Here is a 27,795-nt window from a genome sequence, read left to right as displayed (position 1 = left end):
CCCAGCACCGGACGAACGAGCTCGTTCCTCTCGTGAAAATCTGCTCAATAAGCCTTCAGTAAGTTTCAAACTTCTGAGGGCGCACAGCACCGAGCGGGGTCCCTCCCTTCCGGACACCACGCTCCCCCGGGCTCGCAGCCTGGTGGCCACGCAGGAAGGTCAGAGCAAGCCACAGGAGCTGGACGGTCCGCGCTGGACGGCAGGAGCCACTCGCTCGCACGCTGCAGCGCCGCGGCCGGCCGCCGGGGAGCAGTGGTGGCCCGCGCTCTGCAGGCCTGGTCTCATGCCGGCATGGGGTCCAGGAAGTATCTGGCCCGCGACCCCCGCACGTCGCCCAGGCTCGGAGCCTCCTGAGGGAGCGTCCGCCCCAGGTCAGTGCGGGCGACGGAGAAGCCGCCTCGCGAGTCGCCTGCTGCCTCACACCGGTCCGACCTCGCGCGCACGTGAGTGCCCCTCTGGCCACGCCCCAAACCACGCTCCGCGCCAGGACGTCTCGCTGACCACGCCCCCGCGAGCGCGGGCCCAAGCCCCTCACCTTCCAGGTCCTCGAGGGCCCCGCCCCAGTCAACTCCAGGCCACACCCCCATCCGCCCCGCCCTTCACCCGGGCTTTCCCCACAGGTTCCGCCCAGACGGTCTTTGCCGTCCAAGGCCCCGCCCCACCTCTCTCCGTGCCCCGCCCAGGTCCCGCCCGGCTAACGGCCAGAGCGCAGACCCCGCCCCTATCGGGCCTTGCTCCGCAGACATAGTCCCTCTCAAACCCCGCCCCGCCGACACCGCCCCTATAAGGCCCCGCCCCTCACACTCTGTCCCTCTCAAGCCCAGCCGCCACCGCCACAGAGCGCAGAGGCCTCGGATGGAGCCCGAGGTACGGGTTCTGCGCTTGGCTGGCGGCTTCGGCCGGGCCCGGTGCCTCCTGGCAGCCGCTTCGTGGCTGCCGTGCGTGGCGCTGGGGTTGGCGCTGGGCTCGGAACTCCTGCTCACTGCGCTGCCGGCGCACCACTGCGGCTCAGACCCCGCGCGCGCCCGGAGCACCTGCCTGCCGCTAAGCTACCCCGAGTCCGTGCCCCGCGCGGGCTCCGACGGCGCTCGGCCCTGCTCACGCGGCTGGTACTACGCGCAGCCCGCCGCCGACCTGCTGCGCAGCCCGGTCACCCAGGTCTTCTGCACTTGCCCCTCTGTCCCTCGTCCTCTGCTTCCCTGCTCTGTCTCCCCGACCCTCCGTCCCCCTGCCCTCTGTCCCCTCCTCGGGTTCTCCCCGCTCTTCTGCCTTCGGTCGACAGGGACTGTCATCCTGGGGCTTTTGATTGGGGGGTCAGCCCCTTCCTGCCTGATGGTGTAGCAGATGTCTAAGTAGGCAGGGTGCCAGGCCTAAAGGCAGAGTCTGAGGCTGGGGGCTGCCCAGGTAGGCAGGTGGTCTGGGGAGGCGGAGGCGGTAAACTGAAGCTGAGCTGGTGAGTTCACAGTGGTCAGCAGTGCCATGAACATTCCAGCCGCCTGTGACTTTGGGGCTGTGTAGGTGTCCAGACTGGGTTCCCAAGACTTTGAATCAAAGGAGTGATTTGGTCAGTTCCGTTTTGAAGAGCAGGTCTCCCCACTGTGAGGTGTGTGCAGGCTGGCCTAGAGGTAGGGGTGCCATGGAGACATCCCAGGACTCTGGGAGAGGGTAACTGGGACCTCCTACCCCCAACCCCTGCTCACACACCCCACAACTCCCACCTCCTCACCCCTCTCCCAGCTAAGGCCTGCCCACCCCTGCCTCCCTCTTGGCAGCTTATGCTCCGCAGCCACACCCCAGCCCTGGGAGGAAGGGCACCTGCCTGGAAACTGGGACAGGGTTGCCACATTCCTGCTCAGGCTCTTCTGGGGCCCTGAACCCTCTGGGCCTCCTCTTCCTGCCCACCTCTTTGGTGTGGTGAGAGATCCTTGTCTACCAGCTTTCACAAGCAGTCAGATTTTAAAACAAAATCTTTGATGTAGTGTGACCCAAAATAATGTTAAGCTTAGGGAGAAGGAACGGGGTAGGCAGAGAACTGCAAAGCTGAGGTCAAGGGCCCTTGGCCAGGAAAAGCCAGTGAGCAAGGCCCCACAGCCTGTTCTGGAAGTGGCTCTTGAAGTGCAGAGGGCAGGAGAGGTGCAGGAGAGGCCTTGGGGCCAGCCTGGGGGAGGGTGATGGCTGGAGAAAGCAGGTGCAGCCCTGCCCAGGGAGGCATTGGGGCAGGACCTCTAGTGTCCTTTCCACCCTGACATTCAGGGAACTCCGGCAGGAGAGGAAGAGGAGGGTCTTGGCTAGCTGACGGGTAACTGGTGTCCCCTACAGAGGAACCTCGTGTGTGAGGATGGCTGGAAGGTGCCCCTGGAGCAGGTGGACCACCTCCTGGGCTGGTTGCTGGGCTGTGTCCTCCTGGGCCTGGGCTGTGACTGGTAAGGCGCTGCCCCTTCCCTCCTGCTCAGACAGCCCTCCCCTGAGCTCTCCTGACTGAATCGATGGCTGTCCCCTGCTGCCCACCAGGTTTGGCCGCCGGGCTGTGTTTGTGGGCTCCCTGGTGCTGGCCACAGGCCTGGGGGTCGGCGAGGCCCTGGTTGCCAGCTTTCCCGCCCTGCTGACTCTGCGGCTGCTTCGAGGGGGGGCTTTGGCAGGGGCCTCCCTCGCCCTCTATGTGGCTCGTGAGTACCATGGGGGGCCCTGGGAGGCGCCCACTCAGGCTAGGCCTCTGACCCATCAGAGGGTGCCTTTCCAGCACTCCAGTTGAGGGCCCTTCTCCAGAAGGCAGGAGAGACGCTGTTTACCCTGTGGGCTCTGCTTTTTGTGGCCAGGCCTGGGTGACAGAACGGGCCACACATTGGCCTCAGATGTCCAGGTCCTGGTCCTCCAGCCACTGGCCCTCACCTCCCTGGACAAAGCAGTCCTCCTGAGAGGTCTGGGCCTCAGGCTCTCCCTGTCTGGTCAGGCCTGGAGCTGTGTGACCCCCCGAACCGCCTGGCATTCTCCATGGGGGCTGGCCTCTTCTCAGTGGTGGGCACACTGCTGCTGCCCGGCCTGGCCCTGCTCGCCCAGGACTGGCAACTCTTGCAGGGACTGAGCGCCCTGGCGACGGGACTGCTGCTGCTCTTTTGGGGGTGAGTGACCTGGGGTCGTGTCCGCTGTGGAGGCCTTGTGTATTGCTTCCCTCTGACCGTTCAGCACCATGCAGGTGGGCACGGGACAGGGACACGAAGAATCATATGCTATGTATCCCCACTGGGTCCTGCCCTACGGGGAGGTCCTGCAGCATCCTCACCCAACCCCTGCAGGTTTCCAGCCGTGTTCCCTGAGTCTCCCTGCTGGCTGCTGGCCACAGGGCAGCCAGCCAGAGCCAGGAGGATCTTGTGGCACTTTGCCAAAGCCAGCAGTGTGGACCCCGAGGACAGCACAGAGGAGGAGAGTTCCCTGGCTATGGGTAACAGACCAGCCAGGGAGAAGAGAGACCTGGGTGCTAGAGGAAGAAGGAAGGTTGTCATCCCCTCACTGGTGCCCCATTATGTCCCCTGGTCCACAGAGCTGGATGTGCTGTGCGCGGGACACCCCCAGCCCCGGCACCACTCAGTCCTGGAGCTCCGGCACACACATGTCACCTGGAAGAACGCACTCATCCTGGGCTTCAGTTCGTGAGGAGGGGGGGTGTGGGTGGGCTAAGGGAGGGAGGGAGGGGTCTTCACCTTCCCCCTGGGTGAGATACCTGGCTCTGGCTGGGCTTGTAGCTTTGCATCCCTCCCAGGCTCATCAGTGGGGGCATCAGAGCCAGCTTCCTGCACAGCCTTGTCCCGAGTGAGCCCAGCTTTTATTGGCCCTACTTCCTGGCAGCTGGCCTGGAGGCAGCAGCCACCGTCTTCCTGCTCCTGACAGCGGATCTCTGGGGGCGCCGCTCAGTCCTGCTGCTGAGCACCTTGGTCCTGGGCCTGGCATCCCTGCTGCTCCTTGCAGGGGCCCAGTGTGAGTGTGAGGCCCTGCAGGCTGGCAGGGCTGTCATGTTTGGCCAGGGGTTTGCCCAATGTGTGTGTCAGGGGGTAGTCCTGAGATGAGCCCCCTCCCAGAGCTGGGGAGGCAGGATGATGTTGCTGTTCACCCCATCCATCATCTCCCCGCTGTGCACTCAGAGAAACTGAGGCTGAAAGAGTTGAGGGCCACAATGATTCAGTAGAAGGGGTTTAATGTAAGGGTTTGGATTGGACGAGGGCTTCCCTGGTGGCTCAGATGGTAAAGAATCTGCCTCCAACGCAAGGGACCTGGTTCAATTCCTAGGTTGGGAGAAGGGAATGGCAACCCACTCCAGTATTCTTGCCTGGAGAATCCCATGGACAGAGGAGCCTGGCAGGTTACGGTCCATGGGGTTGCAGAATTGGACACAATTGATCAACTAACAATTTGGAATGAGGGCAGCCTATGACCCCCAACTTCCAAGTGCAGGAGCAGAGAGGGAAGGCTGGTGAGGCCCAGAGCCCTGAGACACAGTGAGGGGAGGGAGGGCGTGTGGGCAGCATGGGAGACTCTCCTCCTCCCCAGACCTGCCCAGCTGGACGGTGCTGTTCCTCTCTGTCCTGGGGCTCTTGGCCTCCCAGACCGTGTCCGCCCTCAGCAGCCTCTTTTCGGCTGAGGTCTTCCCCACAGTGATCAGGTGAGCAGGCCCTGCCAGCACACCCCAATGCCCTCCACACTCCCCAGCTTCATGCCATTGGGAGGGGTGTTCAGCTGTCTCTTCCTGGGTGGTGAGGGGAACGCTGGTCACAGAATGGTCTGCCCATCAGCTCGGGAGTGGAGGACAGGGTGGTCAGAGATGAGAGCAGCCAGAGAGGGTGGGATTTCAGGGGAAAATTGACTGGATTTTCTAACGAAAGGACAACTTTGGTTCCTGGGCAGCTTTCCCCCAGACTTTTCAGGTGTTTTCCTGGGGCGCCCACACCTTGGCCCCCACTAAGGGTACCCACCCCGGGAGCACTGGGTGCCCTGTGAAGCCATGTCCTACCGCCCTCTCTTGCAGGGGGGCCGGGCTGGGCCTGGTGCTGGGAGCTGGGTTCCTGGGCCAGGCAGCCGCCCCGCTCACCAAAATGCACGGCCAGCATGGCTTCTTCCTGCAACACGTGCTTTTCACATCTTTTGCCCTCCTCGCCCTGCTGTGTGTCCTGCTGCTGCCGGAGAGCCGCGGCCGCACGCTGCCCCAATCACTGCAGGACGCTGACCGCCTGTGCCGCTCCCCGCTCCTCCGGGCCCGCCCACGCCAAGACCTCCTGCCCCTGCTGCCAGCCTCCCTCCCTGGGGCAGGAACACAGCTGGTCTAGGAGGGGTGACCAGGCTGTAGAGACACTGCCATCCACCAGTGCTGGTGGAAGGGTCTTGGGAGGGTGGTGGGGAGCCCGCCTGTTTCCAGGGGCCCTGGCCCCCCTCCAAGTGGGAAAGATAAAGGTGTGCGTGGAACTTGGCTTCCTCTCTGGCTCTTCCCTCTTGGCTTCCACTCTTGGCTGAAAGGGGCTTCTGGCATCCACCTCCCTCTCACAACCAGGCATCCACAGCCCCTCCCACAGCCCCCCACCCCAGGAGCAGCCAGGGACCAGCCGGCTGCCACAGCTCTGGTGGAACTGAGGTGAGGCAGGCCAACCGTACAAGGAAGAGAGAAACACACTTTTAATTCACATTTGCCCCTGGGCTGCGTCCTTTCAAACAGAGATAAGGTCAGCATGGGTGGGAGGCACAGCTGGGAACTGGGCCTGACCCCATGGTAGGTGACTGACGGGGGCAGAAGGGGTGCCTCCTTCTGGCCACTCCACTCCAGCTCCAAACCTTGACCTCCCCTGGGGGAAACCAGACTGACCAAGGAGCCAGGGTCGGGCCCAGAGCCATCTTCCACCTTGATGGAGGTCCGCTGGAATTCCCAGGCACACAGCCCAGTTAGGCGTGTCTGCTCTTGCCCCTGAGGTCTGCCCTCTGTGTCCAGGAGGCTGTGACCTCCACAGGGCAGTGTAGGTCCCCATCAGAAAGCCCTTCTCTGGCGCCCTCATGGGGGCCCGTACAAGTCAGCCAGGCGGGAGAAGCGGGGGCCCCATTCCCGGAGGCAGCTGTAGTCCTGGTCCTCATCTTCCAGGCTGGACAGGATGGAGCTCAGTGTCCCCGCCACGGAGCCGTCCCCCTCATAGTCATAGATGAGAGCCGTGTCATAGGGGGGGACGCTGGGGTCACTGTCTGCGGCCTCCAAACCCTGTGGAGAGGCCGGGGTCTCAGGACCAGCACATGCTAGCTTGGTGACCTCCGCCACCCGGTGGGGCGAGGCCTGTAACCGGGAAGGGGAGGGGGCAGAGGAGGCCTAAGTGGAGGCCGAGGGTACTCGGAGCAGCTCTGAGCCCTGCGCTGCCCCTGCCCCAGAAGGTGGTTAGAGGCAAGGCTTCCTCTGGGCATTTCTCTTCCCTTAGTCTGTAGCCACCACCTCCCTGTCCCGCTCCAGAGCGATGCCTCAGGCTTCGGAGGAGGGGGCACGGGGCGCCCTCGGGGCACCTACGTCGTTGATGAAGTCAGCGATGTCTGCGGGGCTGGTGGGCAGCGCACGGGTCGCCTGGGGGCGCGCTCGGCCGAACGGGGCGTCTCTGCGCAGCGGCGGCCGTCCCGAGGGGGCGCCAAAGGCCGCCAGTTCTGCTGGGTGGCGCAGCTGGTCCATGTCGTAGGCGTCCTGAGGGCGGATGGAGCGCGTTCGGGTCAGCCGCAATCGTCGCGGGTCGGGAGGCTGCGGGCCAGCTGGGGCCCCTGGCCCTACCCGCAGCACTTGTAAGCCGCCCCGGCTCCCTCACCTGGTCCTCCTCCCCGCCCCCCTGCTCGTCGTAGTTAAGGATGTTGTCCCGGAGGTCGTCCTGCAGTCCGTGCAGAAACCTCTTGTCCCAGGACTGCTGCCGGAACCGCGCCAGGAGGGCCACCAGCAGGGCGAGCACTGGGTGGGGGTCGGGGCGGAGGTCGTGTCGGGTCGGGGTGGAGCGCGAGGGTGGAGGGCGGGGCCGGAGAGTGGGTGGGGCTGTCAGGAGGCGGGGCTAGGTGGCGGGTGGGGCTGCCAGGAGGCGGGGCTTGAGGGCGGGTGGGGCTGCCAAGAAGCTGGGGTCCAAGAGCAAGGGCCTGCGGGCGCCGGCACTCACAGAGCAGCAGGATAACGCTGGCCAGCATGATGACCAGGGCACCTAGGCTGATGCCCGCGCCACCCGCCCGCAGTGCAGCGGCTCCAGGCAGGCAGGCGCCGTCCTGGCCGCAGCGGCACACGGTCACGTTCAGGGGCTGCTCGCGCTGCTGGGGCGGCTGTCCGGAGTCCTGGAGCAGCAGGCTGAGGCGGTGCAGCCCCTCCGGGACCCGGAGCCTCGGCCGCAGGCGCGCGTGGCTCACTGCGGAGGGCGCTTGCGGTCAAGCAGGGGCCGGGGGCGGCCGTACCTCTCTGTGTCCGTGCACTGAGCAGCAGCCGACTGGGCGGCGCTCCTGGCATGCTAGGCCTCGGTTTCCCCATCCGTCCTCTGAGTCTGATAACCAATCCCTGCTGGGCCTGAGGGTGCACTGATGTGGCACCAGCGGGAACCTCCCCCAGACTCTGAACCCCAGGGGTGTGTGTGGGGGGCTCACCATTAACCTGGCTGAGGCTCCAGTTCCGGGCCAGCTCTGGGACCCTGGGGCTCAGCTGGAAGTGGAAAGGAGCCCCGTGGGGGGGCAGGTCCTCATCCGTGGCCCCCAAGAGAAGGCCGGAACCCCGGTCTGGTGTGCTGCACAGGCTACCCCACGGAGGAGACAGCTCAGGGGCGTGGTCGTTGACCTCCAGGATCTCAATGGAGAGGGTCCCAGTGGCCGTGCTGGGTGGGGAGGCTGCGGGTGGGAGAGGCCTAGTGGGCCCCTGGCCCCTGTGGAGCCCCCACCCACCCTGTAAGTCTGCTGAGTGGAGCGCCCGGCTCTCAGCCCTTGGGCAGCTTGGATTAGGGAGCCCAGGAACCAGGCTGGGCTCCCCACTCACCATCATCTTGGGCCAGGATGATGGCCCTGTACCAGCCATCCTTGAGGAAGGGTGATGAGGGGCTGAGCACTCGCTGGGTCTGGACCCAGCCGGTGGCCCCGTCCACCTGCAGCCAGTCCTCGGGGTCATAGTCCTTGGAGTAGCTGTTGGCGAGGAGGGGAGGAGGGTGCAGAATGGCCCAGAGCCCGAGCAGGACTCCCAGAGGTGAGTGGTCATGTGTAGATGGGAGCATACTCACACACACTCACACACACACACACACTCTCTCACACACACACACACCCCTTTAAGGATAGTCCTCCCACAGCCTTAAGCTGGTGTTTTCCATCCCAATCAACAGACAAAGAAACTGAGGCTTGGGGAGGGCAAGGGAGCTTCCCAGGGCCCCATGGCCACAGGTGACAGCCAAGACACAGTGGTGGGCACAATAGAGACAGACACAGATGAACAGGGCCAGGGCAAGGGGTGAAATACAACACAGTGACAGCCAGTCCCAGGGAGCAAGGGCTCCCTGAAATGGACAGGGCCAGACACCCAGAGGCTGGCCAACACAGACCGGCTGTGTAGGTGTGTGCCATATGGAGCCCAGCCCTGCCTACAGGACGAGGTCGTGTGAACAAGCACACAGGCCCTTGAGAGCCCCTGAGCCCTCAGTGACCATGCAGAGAAGCCCTCCGCCCTGGGACTGGGTCTCTCATGGGAAGAGAATCCTCAGGACACAGGGCTGCCTACCCTTAGCTGTGCTCCTAGCCTGGCTGGGATGCAGAGGGGCGGGCCCTTACCTGAGCCTCTGTGGCTGTTGTGTGTCAGGGTCCCGGGCAGAGAAGGTGGCCACAGGCGTTCCTGGGGCGGCCCCCTCAGCTAAGCTGGTCCGCAGAGGGTTCTCCTGGAACACAGGCGCCTCGTTGACATCGCGCACCTGCACGCTGACCCTGGCCTGGCCCCGCTCGGCCTTGGGGGCAGCTGCCTGCAGGGGGGCCTCATTCTGCACGGCTACTTTGAGGTCATACCACTCCCGACTCTCGTAATCCAGGGGCTGTAGGGGGAAGCAGGGTGGCAGCCCATCAGGACTCTGGACCCCACATTCAGGGCACCCGTAGGCAGCTATAGGCAGACCTCTCCTGGTCTGTCCTCGGAGCACCTTCTTTCCTCCTTCTTTGTAGCTTTGAAAAGATAAAAACTATAAAGAGAGAATAACGGGAAAATACTCTTGACACTCAAATGCCTCTGTCAGGTATTGTGAGGTCAGTTTCCATCCCCTGGCCAGGCTTCCTCCTCAGTGACTCAAGCAGTGATCTGGGTCTTATTGCTAAGAAGGTATTTGATGGATGTGGTTGAACTGACCTGTACGACCAGCTGACTGTAAATAAAGATGATCCTGGAGAACCTGGGTGGGTCTCATGTGTGGGTAAATCTCTGAGAGCAAGCCTGAGGTTTCCCCTGGGAAAGTGGGATCCTGCCTCTGACACAGCTTCAGCTCCTGACTCTGCAGCTTCTTGCAGCCCTGCAGACTCTGGACTCATCAGCTGCCCTCACAACAACCTGGCTGGCCAGCTCGAGTCAGTCTCTTACAAGAAAGGTCTTCATATGTCGACAACTACATCTGTGTCTCTCTGCAGATGTGTATAGGCACATGTTTGTAGGCACGGGTGTGTATGTGCATGTGTGCACACGTACCTTCTGCCGGTTTTGTCTCTGGTTGGCTGACACATGAGGTCTGTACTTGTGCACATGGATCACTTGCATTAAGAGGCAAAATACCAGAAATAACACACGGGCTTGGGGGCTTCCCACTCCTTCCAGCCCCGGCCCTGTGCGGTCAGCATGGCCCCAGCCCACAGTCCGTGTTCCCAGTCCCTTCGGCTCCCTTCTTAGGATGCATAGAGGGTCCAAACAGGCTTCCTGAGTGTGACGAGAGGCGCCCTCCTCAGCTCACCTTCACCACGGACAGCACACCCTCGTTGGTCCTGGGGTCGGTGCGGATGGTGAACTGCCTATCGGGGTCGCCCTCCAGGATGGTGAACCGGGCTGCCCAGTTGGGGGAGCCAGGCAGGTCCCGGTCTTCCACCTCAAGCCGCCCCACGTCCACTCCGCTGACAGCCTCTGCAGCCTCCATGAAGAACTGTGGGAACCCAGCCCCATTATTCACTGGCAGGCAGGGGTGGGTAATGGTCCCCTGGGGGCTCACCCTCCTGCTACCTACATTTGGGGAGTCCAGGACCCAGGGAGCCCTCTCCAGGCTCAGCCATGCCCTGGGCGCGTCTTCCCCAGGGGGCAGAGCTGCCCCCACTCCCACCCAGGAGGAACTGGGGACACATCCTAACCCAGGGTCTCGGTGGCTTCCCTCCAGGGCCCTCCAGCTCCTGATATGCTCACAGGCCCCATGCTGGCCTCTAGCCTGGGGTCCTGCACAACCCACTCAGGGTGCCTCCTCTGAGCACCCAGCCTCCCTGTCCTCCAACAACCAGGATGGGGGGAGGGCAGCCCCGGGCAACAGCAGGTAGAGGTGGCACCTGGTCCCCGGTGAACTCAGGGGCATTGTCATTGATGTCCTCCAGCGTGATGATGGCCGAGGCGGTGGCGGTAAGGCCGTCTCCAGACATGTCCGCCACCTGCAAAGTCAGATTGTACACGGCGACCACCTGGGGGCACAGTGACAGAGGGTCAGGACACCCAGGTGGAGCGCAGGGCAAGGCTGGTTGGCCACCTTAGGGCCTGGGGGGAAGGGCAGGCATACTCCAGAAGGCTCCAGCTCCTGTCCTGCTCCCAAGCTCTGGAGCAAAACAGGCTGCCTGTCCTCTCAGGGTTGGACAGCACCACTGCTGACCCCAGACCCTGCCCCAGCCTGTGAGTAGGCAAGAGGTCAGCTGCCGAATCGGATAAATGCTTGGAGGACACGTGCTGCATATGGGGGGTGGGTCTCCACCCCAGAGAGACAGCAGCAATGGCCAAGAGAGGACAGAGATCAGATAACATAGTGACTGGCCCTGGGGAAACCAAGGAGGATTTCCTGGAGGTGCCAAAGCCACACAGAAGCCAGGCAGCAGGGGGTGGCAGGGGGCCCACAGAGAATAAGCAGACACTGTGGGGCCCAAGAGGTGAAGGGCTCCTTTGGTGGACCTAACTCAGGCCAGGGAGCCCAACTGCTTTGCAGGCAGTGGGGTGAGGGAGATTTTTTAACAGAAACAAGCTGAGGGCCCCTCATACTGTCTCTGAATCCAACTACACAACCACCCACGGCGCAGGTCTGCGGGAGCTCAGGGCAACTGGGAGTGTCTGCGGCAGTTAGGCCCCTAGTCTGGACCACCCTGTCCAGCTGTCGAGGCACAGCCATGTGGCCTCACCTCGCGGTCCAGGCCCACTTGCACCGTGCGGATCTCCCCCGTGAGTGGGTCGATGCTGAAGAGCTGGGGGCCGCCCTGCTCCAGGATGGAGTACCGCAGCGCTGCATTGTCTGTTTCCGGATCGTCCGCATCCGTGGCTTCAGCCCTGGTCACGTAGGTGCCTGTGAAGGGCAGGGACGTGTGGGGGTGATGCCCAGGGGTGCCAGCCTCCAGCTCCAGGGTGTGTCGCCTGCTCCCCTGCGGCATGCAACTGTGCCAGTTCCAGGCCCTCGGTCAGCCTGTGCACACACGAACATCCCAGCATCCTGGCTTGTGCTGCTTGTGGGGGAGGAGGCGGGGTGTCCAGTGCACACAGCTGACACCTGTCTCCCATAGGATCGCAAGATGGACCAGGCGAGCTCACTGGGAACCAGCCCCTGGGGAGGTAGCCGGTGCACCCGCCACTGAGCAGGCCCTGACCTCAGCCCCACATGCAGAGTGAAGCAGTGCCCAGGTTGTACCTGTACTCTGGGGCAAACATGGCCCCACATCTCAGGAGAGAGGGGCACATGGGCCCCCCAGGCACTCGGCACCTGTGTCCACCTGTGTTCCCAATCTCGGGGGGGGGGGTCCGCCAGGCCCTGGAGACATCTCAGCACCTGTGCCCACCTTGCTTTTCCTCTGCAGCAATTCAGGCCTGACCCCCACCCCAGCTCAGGTGTACTAAGTGAACCCAGTTAGGTGGGCTGGCCTTCAGCCATCTGGGGAGCTGCCTGCCAACCTGTGACTGGGCTCACTGCAGACCCTCCTGGGCCCTGTCAGGTCATCTGAGAGTCACGCTGGTGTCTGATGAGCAGTAATGACCCAACCACTGGCCTAGCCTTAGAGGTGGGGGGCTACCAACCAGGTAACTCCAGGCACAATGTTGGACCCCAGGCTGAAGACAAAAAGAACGCTTAGAACAGGCACTGGGGTGCAAGTGAGTGCTTCCTAAAGCACTTGCCATGCTCTCTATGATCGAGCAAGTGAGCAAACTTGCAAAAGGAGCCCAGCTTCTCACCATCAGAGAAGGGGACCCAGAAGGGATCCCGCAGAGCTGGACTGGAAGTGGAAGTGCCAGGGAGGACTCGTGACTTGTAATGAAGGTAGAAACATGTACAAACATGGCTGTGAGTGAGCACACATATATGCACAAACACACATCCAAGCACGCACACTCTAGACTCTGTATACATGAGCAGCTCTGGCTGCTGAAAGGGCCTGGGCTGCTTTGATGAGTTTCTGATCAGCGAAGCTTTCAGCTTCAAAATAATGGTGCAAAGAATTATAACTCACTAAATGAAGTGAGGGTCCAAAAAGGCAGACCGACACATAAAAACAAAATACATATGGGACAGGCTGGGACCTGGGACCCACTGTTGCAGTGCTTGCATCTGGACAGACTTCTCCTCGATCAACAAACACAAAGAAACTATAAGGGACTGAAAGTAGCTGCATGCCTGTGTGCATGTGCAGTGGGTCAAATTATGGACAAGATTTTTAAAAGACCAAAAAACCCCCCACTACCACTTCTGAAAAGCAAAAAAGGGGTTGGAAGCAAAAGCAGGGTACTGTACATGCCCCCTGCACTCAACACCCATTAAGGGGTGGGCAAACCATTTAAGCCACAACCTCCCGCCTGGCCCCTGAACCCTGGATACCCCTCCCCTCACCCCATATAAGGAACAAGCTTGGCCCCACTTGGGGAGTGAGCAAGGAAACCTGTTTTTCGTATTTGCCCGCCTCCTGCAGCTGCAGGAGCCTCAGTAAACCTTGTCTGAATTTCTTGCCTGGCCTTTGAATAACTTCTATTGATTAAGGAGGCCAAGCACCTTGGTGGGTGACACATAAACACATACATTCATAAAGGGAGGACTGAAAGTTCTATCACATAATAGAAAGCCAAGTGATGACAAAGAGGAAAAGATGGAACTAGGACCCCGTCACTTCCCAACCATCAGGACAGTTAATACCTGGCAGGCAGGAGCCTCAGGGACACCAAAGCTGCTGCTTCAGCGTGAGGGGCCACCTGAGCCATCTCAAAGGATCTCCATGAAGAGAAAAGTACAACAATCATAGCAGAGACGCCTGGCGGACACCCTCCTCACTAGTGGCCAAAGTCGGGCATCTCCGGGAACAGGACCTATGTGTCTCCTGAGGGGGTCCAGCCACACAGCCCCATTCAGAGACAAGGTTCACAGTGACTATACATGCCTCAGGATGTCAGTGTTGTGACCAATGAGGCGAGAGACTTTTCACAATGAAAACTACAAAACGTCGGTGAGAGAAGTTGGAGAAAACATAAATAAATGGACACACAGCCCATGATCATGGGCTGGAAGACTTGCTGCCAAGTTGTCAGTACCATCCAGAGTGACCTACAGATTCAATGCAAGCCCTCTCAAAATCCCAAGGATGTTTCCTTGACATTAAAAAAAAAATCATTCTAAAGTTCCTGTCTAACTCAAGGGACCCTGAGCAGCCAAAACAATCTTGAAAAAAGAACAAAGTTAAGAGGACATACTTCCTGATTTCAAAACTTTCTCCACAGGTACAGTAATCCGTGCACATCTGCCCTCAAGACAGACACACAGACCAGTGGAACAGAACTGAGACCCCAAGAATAAGCCTCACCCCCCTGGGCAGGTGAGGCTACACAGGACGCCAGGACTGCTCAACAGGGAGCAGGCTGTCTCCCAGCAAATGGTGCTGTGAAAGCTGAGTATCCCCCTGCAGAAGGATGGAGCTGGACCTGGAATTACTTACCACCACATATGAAAAACAACTCAAAGTGGATCAAGTCTAAATGTACAACACAAACTACAAAACTCCTAGAAGAAAACACAGGGCAAAAGCTTTACAGCGCTGGATTTGGCAATGATTTCTTGTTTACGATAATGAAGGCACAGTCAACAGCAACAAAAACAGATGAACTGGACTTCATGATGCATCAGAAACGCATCAAAAGACACATCGACAGAGCGAGAAGACAACCTGTGAGATCTACAGAACATTTTCAAATCATCTATCTGATAAGGGATAAGGGATCTGATATCCAGGATATGTAGAGAACCCGTAAAACTCAACCACACTAAAAACAAACAACCCTATTCAAAAATGGGCAAAAGACTGAACAGTCCTTTCTCCAAGGAAGATGTACAAATGGTCAATAAACACATTAACAAATGTTCAACATGACTAATCACTGGGGAAAAGCAAATGAGAACCACATGAGATACCCCCTCACACCAGCCACACAACCAGGGGTTGAACTTGGGGCCCCTGCTTTGTTAGCAGCCTCACAGCATGGCTGCTAACAACACAACAAAACAGAAAACAGCAGGTGCTGGTGAGGATGTGCAGAAACTGGGACCCTCCTACACTGCTCGTGGGAATGAAAAATGGTGCCGCCATGACGGAGAACACTATGGAAGATCCTCAAAAAGTTAAAAATAGAACTGCTGCATGATCTAGAAATCCCACCTGGGTATGTACCCAAAGGAATTGAAAGCAGGGTCTCAAAGACATATTTGCACACCCATGTCCAGTACGGCACTACTCACAAGAGCTAAAAAGTGAAAGCAACCCAAGTGTCCACTGAAGAATAAGCAGATCAGCAAAATGTAGTACAAGCAGCCAGCGAGTATTATTCAGGCTTGAAAAGGAAGGTAATGCTGACCTGGGCACCACACTGGCGAACCTTGAGGACGTGACACTCAGTGAAATAGGCCAGACACGGACGGACACATGCTGTGTGATTTCACCCATACACAGTCAAGTCATGCACGAACAAGTAGCCAGTAGGTGCCAGGGGCTGAAGAGGGGGAAATGGAGAGCTAGTATTTAATGGACACAGAGTTTTGGTTTGGGAAAATGAGAAAATTCTATGGTGGTAGTAGTTGCACAGCGATGTGAATGGACTTAAAGCCACTTAGAAATGGTTATGAGGGTAAATTTTCTTACATGCATTTTGCTACAATAAAAGTTTGCAAAACAAAAGGCAGCGTTGTGAAGACTAGTGACCCAGGAACTGTCCCCAACAAGGGTGGATGAGCAGGTGGGGGTGTCAGTCTTGCCCCACAACCAGAACAAGGGGGAATCTTCAAGATCACCCCTGTGTGAGCATGCCAGACGGTGGGACACCATCCCCCAGGGAGTGGCCCCCAGGGAGGTGAACACACAGGGGCTCCCCTGGTACAGCAGGAGGAGTGCCCTGTGGAAGCAGGAAGAGGGGCCGAGGTCGCCGCAGCCACTGGTGCCCACGCAGGGGGCTGAGCCCTTCCCCATGCACCCACTGAGGCTGTAGGCGAGATGTTACTGTGTCAGTGTCGCCCTCCTGATGATGGCGACACTAAGTCAGGAAGTGTGTGCTCTGAAGGCCTCATGTCTGTAACCAGGTCCAGACAGAAAGGATGGGAAACAATTAAATAGTGGTTGAGGCAAACACGATACACAGTGCACCTCTCTGAGGCCTGTAGAGGGATTAGGGGCAACTTTCCCCAAACTCTGAAACCATGTCAGAAGGAGAAATTAGAAGTACAAAAAAAAATTATTGTCATTTTAAGTCTTGAAAAGCACAAAATGTGATGAAATAGACACACATGGGGACTTCTCTGGTGGTCCAGTGGCTAAGACTCTCGGCTCACAAAGCAGGGGCCCCGGGTTCAATCCCTAGTTGGGGAACTAGATCCCATGTGCCACAAGTAAGAGTTCAGTGTGGAAACTGAAGACCCTGTATGCTGCAACTAAGACCAGGCACAGTCAGATTAAACACACACACACGCATGTGGCAAAGGAAGGGCATGCCTCGGTGGTGACCCTGAGCCTTCCCACCTCTGCAGCACGACTGGCTGGGGATCAGACTGGAGCCCCTGGGACCAGGGTGGGAGGGGCAGGGGTAGACTGCTGTCTGCAATGTCTGTCTTCCTTGGAACAGAATCAGGCCAGTGAGTCCATCCTGTGAGGACTCATGAGGGATAGAGGGTGGAGGGTTCTGCAATCAAAGTGTAGAATTAATAAGCAGTAAAGGCAGTGACGATAATGAGCAGGGGTTCTCCTCTGGAGCCTGAGACTGTTTTGGAAGGAACAGAGGTGCTGGTTTCAGAAGACTGTGACTGTGGTAAACACCACTGAATGTTCGCTTCAAAATGTGTACTTTTACGTTATGTGAATTCACTTCTATTTAGAAGGAGAAGTGGGGAAGAGGAAGGAGGGGTTGGCGGGAGAGGAAGGGCAGGAGGCAGAAGCGGGAGGGGAGTGCAACAGAAACCACCAGAGGTTTGCCATCCGGGACCTGCCATCTCGCATTTTGGAAGACTGGGGCATTGAAATTTATATTGCAACAGAAAGTGACTTGAGTTGACCCGTGGAAATTCCCTCCATCCTGGAGACTCTCTGAAGGACCTCTCAAGTTCTCACTGACGGGAAATCCTGGACTTCTGACCCACCAGTGCCCATGGCAAAGCCCCCTCCCCCACCGGGACCCCTCCCGGCTTACCTGGGACAGCACCCTCCAGCACCCGGCCAGTGAACACTTCTTGCCTGAAGACAGGCCGGTTGTCGTTCTGGTCCACAACCACGATCTCCAGGTCCGTGGGCTCCTCCAGGGTGGACCCCCCCAGGTCCAGAGCAAAGGCCCTGAGCTAGTGAAGCAGACAGCAAGGGCTGGCACTGTGGCCCCCAATTTCCAGTAGGCCCACGAGGGCGACAGGGACAGTGAGAGCCGATTTTGCTTCCTGCAGCAAACAGGTGAGAAGCGGCCCGCGGCCCAGCAATGCGGGGCAGGCGGGATTTCCCCACCAGGGGGCGCCTGCGTCCTCCCAGCAGGCCGGCCGGCCACCAAGCCTGCCACACTTATGTTAAGTGTGGCTGGAACGCTTCCTAAGTGCTCCTGGTCTCGGGGCCCTTTTTCTGTAAATGGTTTTGGCTGCTTTTGAAGTTTCCTCTCCACACGTGAAATTTTAAATTAAGCCACCTCCTGTCCCTTTGGAGGATGGACTTGATACAACTTCCAGGGAAATGCGCTCTCTGACTCAGCGCAAGGGAACCAGCCTCGCAAAGTCTGGCGACGACTCAGGGCACATGAAAACAAAGTCTGAAGCTCCCTCCCTAGGCCAGGGTGGGGGGCTGAGCTTCTGTTTACAGGAGGCTCGGGTGAGTTCCAGGTTCCCCTCTTCCACGCCTGGCTCACCCAGTCCTGACTCCCTTCCCCGCGCCCTTCCTCTCAGGCTCCACAATCCCAACACCTCCAAGGGGCAGGTCCCATGCCACCCACCCGACCCTGACGGTCACTATGGGGCATCTGCGTTGTGGGTGGCCAATTCCGTGGGATTCCCCAACGGCGTCCCGTCCCTGCCACACATAGCAGGCTGGGGGGAGAACCCTCCACACCTGGGAAAGCTGACGCCCACCCTGCTGCCGGCTGCCCAGTCCTCCCGGGCAGGACGCAGCCTGCTCACACGCATCTGTCCAATCGGCGAGCGACCCTGAACACCTGCCCGCGCCCCCCAACTAAGGACGCTAGTCTTGCAGGTGGAGGTGTGGGCGGGGCCCCGGCGGGAATGGGCGGGGCCCCGGCGGGAATGGGCGGGGCGGGGCGGGGCGGGGCCCACCCTGAAGCGGTCGGTCTTCTCCCGGTCCAGCATCGCGTTCAGGGACACTTTCCCCGTGAACTTGTCTATGGAGAAGACGCCTCGCGGCTCCTCGTCCACACCGGGCCCCTGGATACTGTAGATGACGCTACCCAGCTGCTGCTTGTCCGACTTGATCTGCGGGCCAGGAAACGGGCTGGGGAGGTGCCCCCACGGGAGGGGGTCTCTCCCCTAGTTCTCTGCCCCTCCCCCAGCTGGGACGAAGTCGCTCGGCCTGTGGCCCCAGGGTTTTCCCTTCCTAAAGCATATGCCCTCAGCGCCCCCCTCCACTTGGCCCCTCACCTGCACCAGGGGGAAAGGGAGGCGCTTGTGGTTCTCGGACACGCTGATGGGAGGGATGACCCAGGCTCTCCGAACGCGACCTAGCGTGGGTGCCCGGCGCCAGGGGTACAGGGTGCGGGGCCGCCTCAGCCTGGGGACCCCCGCTGAGGGGCACAAGCTCTGCAAAGAAGGAGAACGGCGGTCACCAGCACAGCAGTGCCCAGTGCTCCCTCGCCAGGGCTGGACATCCCGACCCTGGACTTCAGGTCCTCCCTCGTGTGTCCAGGGGAGGCTATGGCGCCAGGACTTGGGTGGCATGGGGAACTCAGGAGGACAGAAGGTGGCCTGGCTCCCAGGATCCTGGGGAGGCAGCGCGTGGGGGAGGTGGGTTGTCCAGAAAAGACAGCTGGGCCAAGCTGGGTACCCCTCCCACACCTCCCCCTACTTTGTGGGTAAATAGTGCAGATAACGGGGTGGAGGGGCAGGAAGAGATCAGCCTCCCCCCACAAGGCTGATCTGCCAGAGGTGACTGTGGTTGTCCTGGCCGGGGACAGTGGGGGTGACACACGGCCATCCCAGGCCTCACCACGGTTTGAGTTCTTGAGGGTTAATCGAGATTGACCAGGCCAACGCTTCTGTCCTAAGAGGAGGGGTCGAGGGCATCCGTCCCACACCCAGGGTAGCTGTGCACACCACAGGCCTCCTCTGCCAGACTGGGGAGGGTGCAGGGTCCCCCCTGCACAGGCCTCTTCCTCCAGGAATCAGGCCAGGGGAGGCAGGACAGCGTGTGGGGCTGCTGTGTAAGGCTACCATACTCCCCCAAGTCTACCCAACAGGCAGGAGTGGGCACATCACCACCTCCCAGGCCCTGCCTGGTTGCCACCTGCTGAGCTCTGTACTCAGAACTGAACCACTAAGGAGCCTGGTGGGAGACAGAGCACCCGCCAAAATGCTCCCAGACCCACCGTGAGCTCACTCCTCTGCCACACTCAGACAAGGAAGCTGAGGCCCAGAGAAGGAGGCCAGTTGGGGGTTGAGGTAGAGCTGACAGCAGCCCCAGCTAACGCCCAGAGCTTCCTGAGGCCTGGTTGAAGCATGCGGTTTCTGTGTCCGCTCTTTGATCAGGCAGTGGCTGGTCTGAGCCTGGGCTCAGGCACTGTGGCCGGCTGAGCATAGAGATATTAGGGGTCCTCCACACTCCCCGAGTGGTGAGTGGGGCTGAGGCTGGTGCAGTCTTGGGGGACACGGAGCCTGGCTGGACTTGGATGAGGGCTGTCAGGGCCTGAGATGGGGTGGGATGGGGGCACTGCTGGGAACCAGCTTGGCGTGGCTATAGAAGAATGTGAGCAATGTGCCATTGTTACGAGCCCCCCAACTGGGCTGGTGGCTTCAGGAAAGGAGGGTGAGGTGACTGGTGAGTGCGGGGTCTCGGGGTGGGGGCTGAGAGGGAGGAGAAGCCCCTCAGCCAGGAGGCTGCTGTTCTGGGCAACCTCTGGCCCGTGCCCTGCTCCCAGCACAGCCTCCCTGTTCTGCCCAGCTGGGTCCTCACACACTTTGCTTACAGAACCACAGCGACACCCGGACTAAGGCCAGCCTCCCCAGGGGCCCCAGGCCACCTCCACACTTCTGAGTGCCCATCCTGCCCTCTCACCTGAAGTGCCAGGAGCCTGCGGTCCAGAAAGTAGCAAACTCGGTTAGGGGAGAGGACCAGGCGTTTCACCAGGCCCCCAAGCTCCCCGCGGCCTGACAGATGGCTGCGAAGCTTCCAAGCTCCCCGGCTGCTGGCCTCTCACCAAGCACAAGCCAGTGTGGCACTCCTGCCAGGCGAGGACCTGCTGGCCTTTGTCACAGGCTCGGGGGACGGTGTCTGTTCCCAGGGCATCTCAAGGCAGCAACTCCTTTGCCCCCCCACCCCATCCTGCCTGCCCCTCTTGATGGCCCTCAGGGAGCAGCAGAGCTGGGAGCCCCAGGACCACCAATGCTGGAACCTCTGTCAAGAGCAGTGTTTCTGAGCTGCCCAGTGACACAGAGGCCCTGCCTTGACCTCAGCGTGGTGGAGGGCTGGGCTGGGCAGGTGTGGGGGACAGTCTGCAGGTACTTCTTGACCTCAGGCTCTTGGAGGGACCCTGAGGGACACACTTTGCCCTGTCCACACCTGCACTGGCCCTTAGCCCCCTGCAGCTCCCCATAGGGCCTCTGGCTGACCCCTGCCCACCCCTGGCCTTGGCGACACCCCGTGATGCCCACCAACTTGGCACAGGGCAAGTGGCCTGGGTGGGCTCTGGGAGTCCTGGCCACCAGACTCTCCCAAGCCCAAGGTGACAAGGTCAGCAGAAGCCATGGAGCCTTGGCAGGGGCCCCTCCCCGAGATGAGAGGCTGCAAGGGGTGGGGGCCTGGGCTGCGCTGCAGCCCATTTCCCACTCTGGGAATGTGTCTCAGTTTGTCCTTTGTTCTCCCAGCATCCCCTTTCCAGAGACACTGGTGGTCAGTGAAGGCCTAGGAGCTGCCTAGGAATCACAAAACATCGGGGCCGGGACGAAGCCACGTGGACAGAACTGTGGACATTGATCGGAAGAAGCTCACCAAAGCCCCCGTGCCACTAAGAAGCAATGGGTGTCAGGGACCCCCTTCCCCCAGTAGGGGTCCAGCAGCTCCCCAAAGCTTACCCTCAGCCCCACCCTTAACCAAGAGCTGAAGACAACACCTGGAACCCCTAGAGATGCCAGGCCCCTGCCCTGCTGTTGGGCCCCAACCCCAAGGCTCCTGAGTAAAAGAGCTCCCACCGCATTTAGAGTTCATGGAGCCCAGCCGTGTGGTGAGCACCCCACAAACCAGCAACAAGGGCAGAACGGTCTTGCTCACCCCAGACCAGGCAAGGTCTGGAGTAGGTGACACTGTCCAGCTGCAGGCTACCAAGGGCCAGGCCCCGAGGCCGAAACTTCCTTGTGGGGCCTTTCTGGCTCAGGACCACTCATCCCCTGGGACCTGTGGGGTGCCTTCTCCACCTGGCCGCCACCATGTGGCTGGGCTACTTCAGCTTGACTTGTCATCAGAACCAACCAGGATGGTAAACATTATGGACAGATTTCACCAGTTCACCCCAGACCTACTGAGTTGGGAATCCAGGCAGGCACGGGGCTGAGAGGTAGGACTGGGAGACTGGGACCGGGCTCCACCCCACCTCTCAGAGGGTCTGCGTGTGGGGTGGCGTTGGGGTCCCTGGTGGATCCATCCCTGCCATCGACTGTACAGAAGTAAAACAGTGCCAGAGCCCCAGAGGGGCAGTCAGCTGCCCTTGACCTCCGCTGGGGTCCATCCTGCCCGGGGACCTGGAGGCAGCCCATAGAGCTCTTTGCTGTCTTCACCAACCCTCGGGTTCAGAACAAAGAATTACGAGGCAGGCTGTCTCCCAGGGGCCTGGGGAAAAGAGTTGGACACTCTTCCGTGCTGGGTAGAGACACTGGTGGCCAGGGCAGCCAGTGGGACAGCAGGGAGAGCCTGCTTCAGCTCCTGGCCCTGTGGCCTCCAGAGGCCCCTGTGAGTGGTGAGCAGGGGACCCCCATGTGTCTTGGCTGACAGAAGGGTGTTTTCAATCTCCCTGCCCGGTGCAATCAGAGGCCGCCGCGGACAGTGGAAGGGGTTCTGGGGCTCTGCTGAGTCACGTGGCCTCTGGGAGGAAACCTCAGCCTTGCTCCCGGGGGCTCTGCAAACTCTGAAGACCCCCTGGCAACAGGAAAGTCCTGGTACAGGGCAGCCCCTATAGCAGACACACGGTCTCCTCCAGAGCAGGCCAGGGGATCAGCCCCACATCAGCGTGACAGTAAGCAGGGCTGCAGGGAGGGAAGCTGAGGTGCCGTCCTAGCACCGTGGGCGGGACAGCAGGGAGCATGGTGCTTGCCCCAGTGGGGGTGGGGGGAACAGCTGTCCTCTGCCTCACCATCCTGTCCCTCCGCTGAGGCCTGCAGCAGCTGGAGGGGGGCTCAAGGGAGAACCACAGGGCCTCTGGGCCAGGCGGACAGCTGGCTCCATTCCTGGCATGCCTGATGACTGCCAGGCCGTCCAGGAACGGGGTGGCCTGGATTCCAGCCGAGGAGGTTGGGGGAAGGGGCTCAGGCCTGGGAAGCTTGCGGGGGAAACCAGACTGGGAACGTTTTGCCCACAGTGTACCTCAGCCTCTCACTGGCCCAGGCAAACCGCACCCACATGACCCAAGGCTCCAGGCCTCCCCCTGGTCCCTAGAATTTGAGGAACCCAGGCTTGGAAGTGATGTTGGAGGGGTGTCCCCACACACAAGTGCAAGGTCACTGGAGCTGGGGGCCCCTTCCAGCAGTGTGTGGGTCAGCTCCAAACTATCTGCTCCCTACCCCCAGGCGGGGCAGGGTCCCGGGGTGGGGTCCCAGTATGGACCCAGTTACTGGGGACACTATGGGCACAGAGGAGGGACTGACAGAGGCCGGCTCTGAAAAGACACATGCGAAGCCCCCTGGCTGAGATTTCAGGGGACACAGGCAGGGGGAAGGTGAGCCTCCGTCAAGCCCACCAAGCTGGCAATGGGTATACAGAGTCTGGTCAACAGCCCCTACCCCAGGGGCCCACCCCAGACAGCCCTGCTCAGGGCCTCTTGGAGGGGAAGGAAGGTGTGTCCAGGAAGTGGCCACAGGACCCCTGTGGCTGGATAGGAAGGGACTAAAGTCTGAAAGCTGAACTGGGTTGGGGAGGGCTGGTCCAGGGGACGCTCCCCTCGTTTGGGTGCTGATCTGAGCTGGGCTGAGTGCAGGAATGTGAGCGGCCAGGCTCGCTGACTGGTCCCCCCCACTCCTCCCCCCCCCCCAGAATCCTTGCAGTCCCAGCTGTCTGGGAGGGGGTGCATTCTAGCCCTGCGGGAGGGGAGAGGAATCTGAGCTCTCCTCCCCTCCCCTGGGACCTGGTCTGAGGATGATACCCTCAGTCTCAAAGGAGTGGGTCCCTGGGAACCAGGGGCTGGAACGCTGTTTCTGGAGTGAGTAGAGCCTTCTGGAGTGTGTGGGGCATCTAGGCCTGGCTTGGGAGGAGCAGAGAGCCCATTGCACCCAATGAGCTCCTAGCAGGGGGTTGAGGGGCGCAGGTCGTGGGCAGCTGGGCTGTGCTGGGCAGAGGGTGAGCATGGCCTCTCTGAGCTAGCTAGACACAGCAGTGGGGAGTGGGGAGCATGGTCTACAGGGGGTGGAGGTGTCAGTGAAAGGGCCCAAAGGCAGGCGTGGAGGTGGCTGGAGCTGTGGGGCTGGAGGCCTGAGGGGCCAGCCACTGGAGGGTCCAGATGACAGGCACTTAGCTGCCAGGGGCTGAAACCCAAGCTGGCACACCGGAACTGTGGGAGGGTCTGTGGGGATGAGAGGGGAAGCCCCGGTGGGTGTGGAAGTGTAACAACAAGCAACGGGTCCTAAGCGTGGCTCATCACCCCTGTGATTATCACCTGTCCAGTCTAAGAGGCCCGAGGCCATCCCCTCTGGCCTCACCAGTGGCACTGGCTCACACACTGCACTCCTGGGCCCAGCCCAGTGCCTGCCCATTAGCTAAGGGGTTTGAGGATGTGGTCGAATCTAAGGGTGCCCATGTGCAGAGTGGGGGCTCTGTGCTTCCCCCCACCTGCTGGCTCCCAGGCTGCAGAGACCTCAGGGTGTGGGGATTGGGGGGCTGGCAGGAAGTGTGGAGGCAGAGGCTATGTGTGCTGGGACCTGTCTCTACTGGGCATGGGGCTCCCCAGGGAGAATGGTTTCTGGAGGGCAGAGATGCCCCATCCAGCTAGGCGGGTCAGCTGCCAACTCATGGGGGGTCGACATGGCCGGAACCTGGCCTCCAGGCTTTCCCAGCCAGGGGTGCTCCTGCTGCCCCCTCTCCCCATGCACCCCATAAGACTGAATACCCCCAGACTCTAGGGCTGAGGCCAGCACCTCCAGCCTGAGGGTGGCCTTCTGGGTCCTCTCTCCTGGCAGTCCCTGAACTTGGCTCCCCGTCCTGTCCACTGGGGGCGGTTACACTACTCTCCCCCAGGGGCACAGAGCCCTGGACTGAGCTGCCCCACCCAGAGCCTACCCCGGGCCCCTCAGCTCACAGCCGCCCACGGGAGCCCAGAGCCAGCGGTCCCGGAGGCCGGAGGCCGGAGGCCGGGCTGCCCCACTCTGAGACGCGGCGCTTAGCACAGGGGCCAGGGACCCCCGCGCGGCGCCCGGCCTTACCTGGGCCAGCAGCCCGAGGGCGAGGAGGAGCGCGGCGTCCATGGGCCGGTAGCAGGCGGCGGGCAGTGTCGGGCAGCGGGAGCGGCGCCTTCTGCTGGGACAGGACCCGGCTGAGTGACAGCACAAGTGTACTGGCGAGGGAGTGACAGCACGTGTGCGGGGGCGGGGCGGGGCGGGGCCTGCGGCTGAGTGACAGCACGTGTCCAGGGCGGAGCCGAAAGCTGGGCTCCGGGTCAGGCGGTGGAGAGGATGCCTGTCAGAAAGGCTGCGAACATTCTCCCTCACACTGAGCACCTTCGTGCTCCTGCCTCAGGGCCTTTGCACTGGCCATGTCTTTACCAAGACTGCCGTCAGGCTCCAGTCCCAAGGCAAGGCGCTTGGCGCCTTGAGGGCCCGATCACTTTTGCCGTGTTCATTTAGTGTTCCTGCTGTGGGTGGAGCTCCTCAGGGCGGGTTGACCCTTGCTGCCCCCTAGGGATAGCATACAGGAAAGAGAGCCCAGCCCTGCCTGCTGCCTCCTTTCCTTCCTCGTCGGTTGGAAACGGCTCGGTGGAAGGGGCAGGCTGTCTCTCCCCTCCCAGCCCCTACCTCCTGGTGTGTCGCTCAGAACCAGGGAGGGCAGGGGGTAGGGGAGGTAGGGGGTGCCCTGCGGACCTCGAGCAGGGGAGTGAGGAGTGTCCTGTGTGGGAGCTGGTCTCCGCGGCAGAAGCAGGCATGGGGCCTCTGCCCTCCTCTCTAGATTGAGCAGGTGCAGCACCATCTGTGCCTGTAGCCTGCTTGGAAGGAGGCCAGGCTGCCGGGGTGGGGCGGGGGCTCCGGCAGTGACTGTATCCCTGGCACTCAGGGCTCCAAGGTGGGGGTGGAGGGCGGGAGTCCCTTCCATCTGCAGGCTCCGAGGCCCTGATGGTGAACAGTTCCTGGAGGCCACCATCCTGCCTCAGGGTCAGGGACCCCAAACCCGGATGGAGGAGAAGCCCTCTGAATGTTTTTGAGTTTCTGCCCCCATAGGTGAGGTAGAAGGGGTTAAGGGGGGCGCTGAGTGCCCAAATCCCCTGATTACCCTCAGGCACCCTCTCCTCTCACTAGTCCATCCCTGCTCTGCGCCATCTGTCTCCTCAACAACCTCTGGGGATGGGGGCTCCAGGGGGAGGATGAGCTGGACCTGGTCCGGGGTTGGGGGGAGGCCCAAGAGATGCAGAAGCCTGGGGCCCAGTCCAACTTTGGCCCTTGCACAGGAAGTTCTCTCCACTGACCGCTTGTATCTGAGCCTCGAGGGCCTATCCACCACTGGTCCACCCCAGGGTGCCAGGGCTAGTTGGCCTTTTTCCCAGTGGACTCAAGGCTACTGACCCTCTGGGCATCCCCTCTCCTTCTCAACTCTGCAGCCCCCAGGCTGCCAACCCCAGGGTTTAACCCTTCACCACCAGCAGACCCTCTCTGGGGTCCTTTGTCAATGCCGGGGGGGGGGGCCTGAGGCGTGGGTGTCCTCACCCAGCCCCAAAGGGTCTGGACCCCCTTCCCCGGGTGGTCTCCCCTGATTCTGGTGGGGCCTGGGCACCTGTGAACTGGGAGGAGGGCAGAGGCTCCACTAGGGGGAGCCTTGGGGGAGGGGGTGTGGGAGGTGGGGGGGTCAAACCTTGGGAGGTTCATCCACCTGTTTAGGGATTTGCAGCTTTCTCTTGATAAAAGAGAGGCAATGAGGCTTTCAGCAGGGAAGTGAAGCTCCTATAACTTTAAAAAATTATGTAGTTATATCAATAATAATGTAATGATAGTGCAACAAGGATTATTATTACGTGTAAAAGAATAAAACAGTGAGGTTATAGAGTTGTTTCAGCTGTTAAGTTTACAGTAACTTTCTGGCAATGTACTCGGGTGTGTAACTGGGCCACACGGCTGGTGTTCAGTGGGCATTTGTTTGCTGGGCTCCCTGGGATAACTTCATGCCCCCACCCTTGGCCCAGTCTGCCCAGGGCTCCATGGTGCACATGCCCATCCTGCAGGAGAGGATCAACTAGGGTCGTGTGGCAAGGGGACAGATGGCCAGGTGACTAGCTCCTGGGGCTGCACAGAGCGGTGCCCACCCACCCACTCAGGGTTCAGTCTCTGTGTCCAGAATGGGGACACATGAGGGGAGGGAGAATGCCTGGGGGTTCAGGAGAATTGGACAGAAAGGAGGCAACCTGGACACCAGGCACTGACCTGGGTGAGGACAGGTTCCTTGTGGACATGAACGGAGTGCCTGTGGTCATCCAGGTGGAGGTGCCCAGGGGCAGCTGTTGGTAACAACCATCAAGGGCAGTGTTGCTCCGGGGGGGCCAGGCGCTGATCTCACCCCACAGTGGCTGGCCCCTCTGGGGCCCCATTTTACCAGGCAACGACCCAGAGGCCAAGGTGACACAGCCAATCCTGGGGGTCTGGGAAGGAGCCCAGGCAACAGGCTGCAAGGTCCTCGCCCCTTTCAAGTTCAAGCCTGGTCTGGAGGCTGGGTGGAGGCAGACACTCCCTCCGCTCTTCCTCCCTCCCTGTCTCCCCACCCCAACCCTCCCACTGTGCAGTTTCCCATGCCAGGCCCCTTCCAGGCTCTGGGGCATCAGCTGTCACAGGCTGCCCTCCCTAGGAAGTTAGGCACCAACAGATCCCAATGTGGTGAGGCAGCAAGAGTGTTGCGGGAGGCGGGGGGCGGTCTTCAGTGGAGCCAGGCAAACAGTGGGGCAGATCTGGGAGGGTCCTGAACTGCTGCCATGGCCAGGATACAGCAGTGGGGCCCTGCAGAGGGCTTCCTGTCCCTTAAATGGGGCCCAGGGTCAGAGATGACAGCGGGGTGGGCTGGAGCGTGGGGAACGCAGGGTGTCACTACCCCGTCCAGACTGTGCGCGCCCCCTGGCGGCCACACCACAGCCAGGCATGGCCTCCCAGGACCACACAGGTATGAGTGTCCGCAGGCATGTTTGCGGGGGCCTTGCCTATTCTGGAGCCTAGTCACCGTTCCCAAACACACACTGAATGGTCATTCTCAAACTGTTTCTAAAGTCTTGGGTCCATAGAAGACTTTGGACAAACAAATGGACAGAGACAGAAGACAGAGCAGGAGCTGGGGGTACTGGCAGCTCCCACTGGCCCTACAGCCCTGAGAAAATGGGAGCCGGGCTAGAGGCCCTGGGGCGGCAGGCTCTGTCCCAGCCATCTCCAGGGCTGTCTCTGAGTTTCAAATTACCCCCGCCCCAACCCCCCACCCCCCAGCTTCTGGGACCAGGGTCCTTCCTGCCCAGCAGCCCTGACACAAGGGATGAAGGGTCCCAGC

The 27,795-nt window shown here is 60.7% G+C and overlaps 2 protein-coding genes across 2 annotated transcripts; one reads left to right on the top strand and one right to left on the bottom strand.

The window, feature by feature from the left end:
- The first annotated feature begins 855 nt into the window (after nucleotides 1-855).
- SLC22A31 (solute carrier family 22 member 31) lies at nucleotides 856-5,315 on the top strand. Its single transcript, XM_068992265.1, has 9 exons — nucleotides 856-1,158; nucleotides 2,320-2,423; nucleotides 2,512-2,666; nucleotides 2,951-3,119; nucleotides 3,294-3,439; nucleotides 3,539-3,647; nucleotides 3,758-3,972; nucleotides 4,543-4,654; nucleotides 5,018-5,315. Exons 1-9 carry the CDS (start codon nucleotides 856-858, stop codon nucleotides 5,313-5,315), a joined length of 1,611 nt encoding a protein of 536 aa, XP_068848366.1.
- Nucleotides 5,316-6,028: 713 nt separating this feature from the next.
- On the bottom strand, nucleotides 6,029-24,533 carry CDH15 (cadherin 15). Its single transcript, XM_068992911.1, has 14 exons — nucleotides 24,492-24,533; nucleotides 18,297-18,455; nucleotides 17,976-18,131; nucleotides 16,862-17,006; nucleotides 11,347-11,507; nucleotides 10,516-10,644; nucleotides 9,939-10,124; nucleotides 8,785-9,038; nucleotides 8,003-8,145; nucleotides 7,621-7,857; nucleotides 7,149-7,388; nucleotides 6,813-6,949; nucleotides 6,527-6,694; nucleotides 6,029-6,229 (listed from the first exon to the last, which is right to left on the bottom strand). Exons 1-14 carry the CDS (start codon nucleotides 24,531-24,533, stop codon nucleotides 6,029-6,031), a joined length of 2,358 nt encoding a protein of 785 aa, XP_068849012.1.
- Nucleotides 24,534-27,795: the final 3,262 nt, after the last annotated feature.

This window comes from Capricornis sumatraensis, chromosome 20, assembly GCF_032405125.1.
Source record: "Capricornis sumatraensis isolate serow.1 chromosome 20, serow.2, whole genome shotgun sequence".
Taxonomy (NCBI): domain Eukaryota; kingdom Metazoa; phylum Chordata; class Mammalia; order Artiodactyla; family Bovidae; genus Capricornis; species Capricornis sumatraensis.
This window is presented reverse-complemented; position numbering and strand designations above follow the sequence as displayed.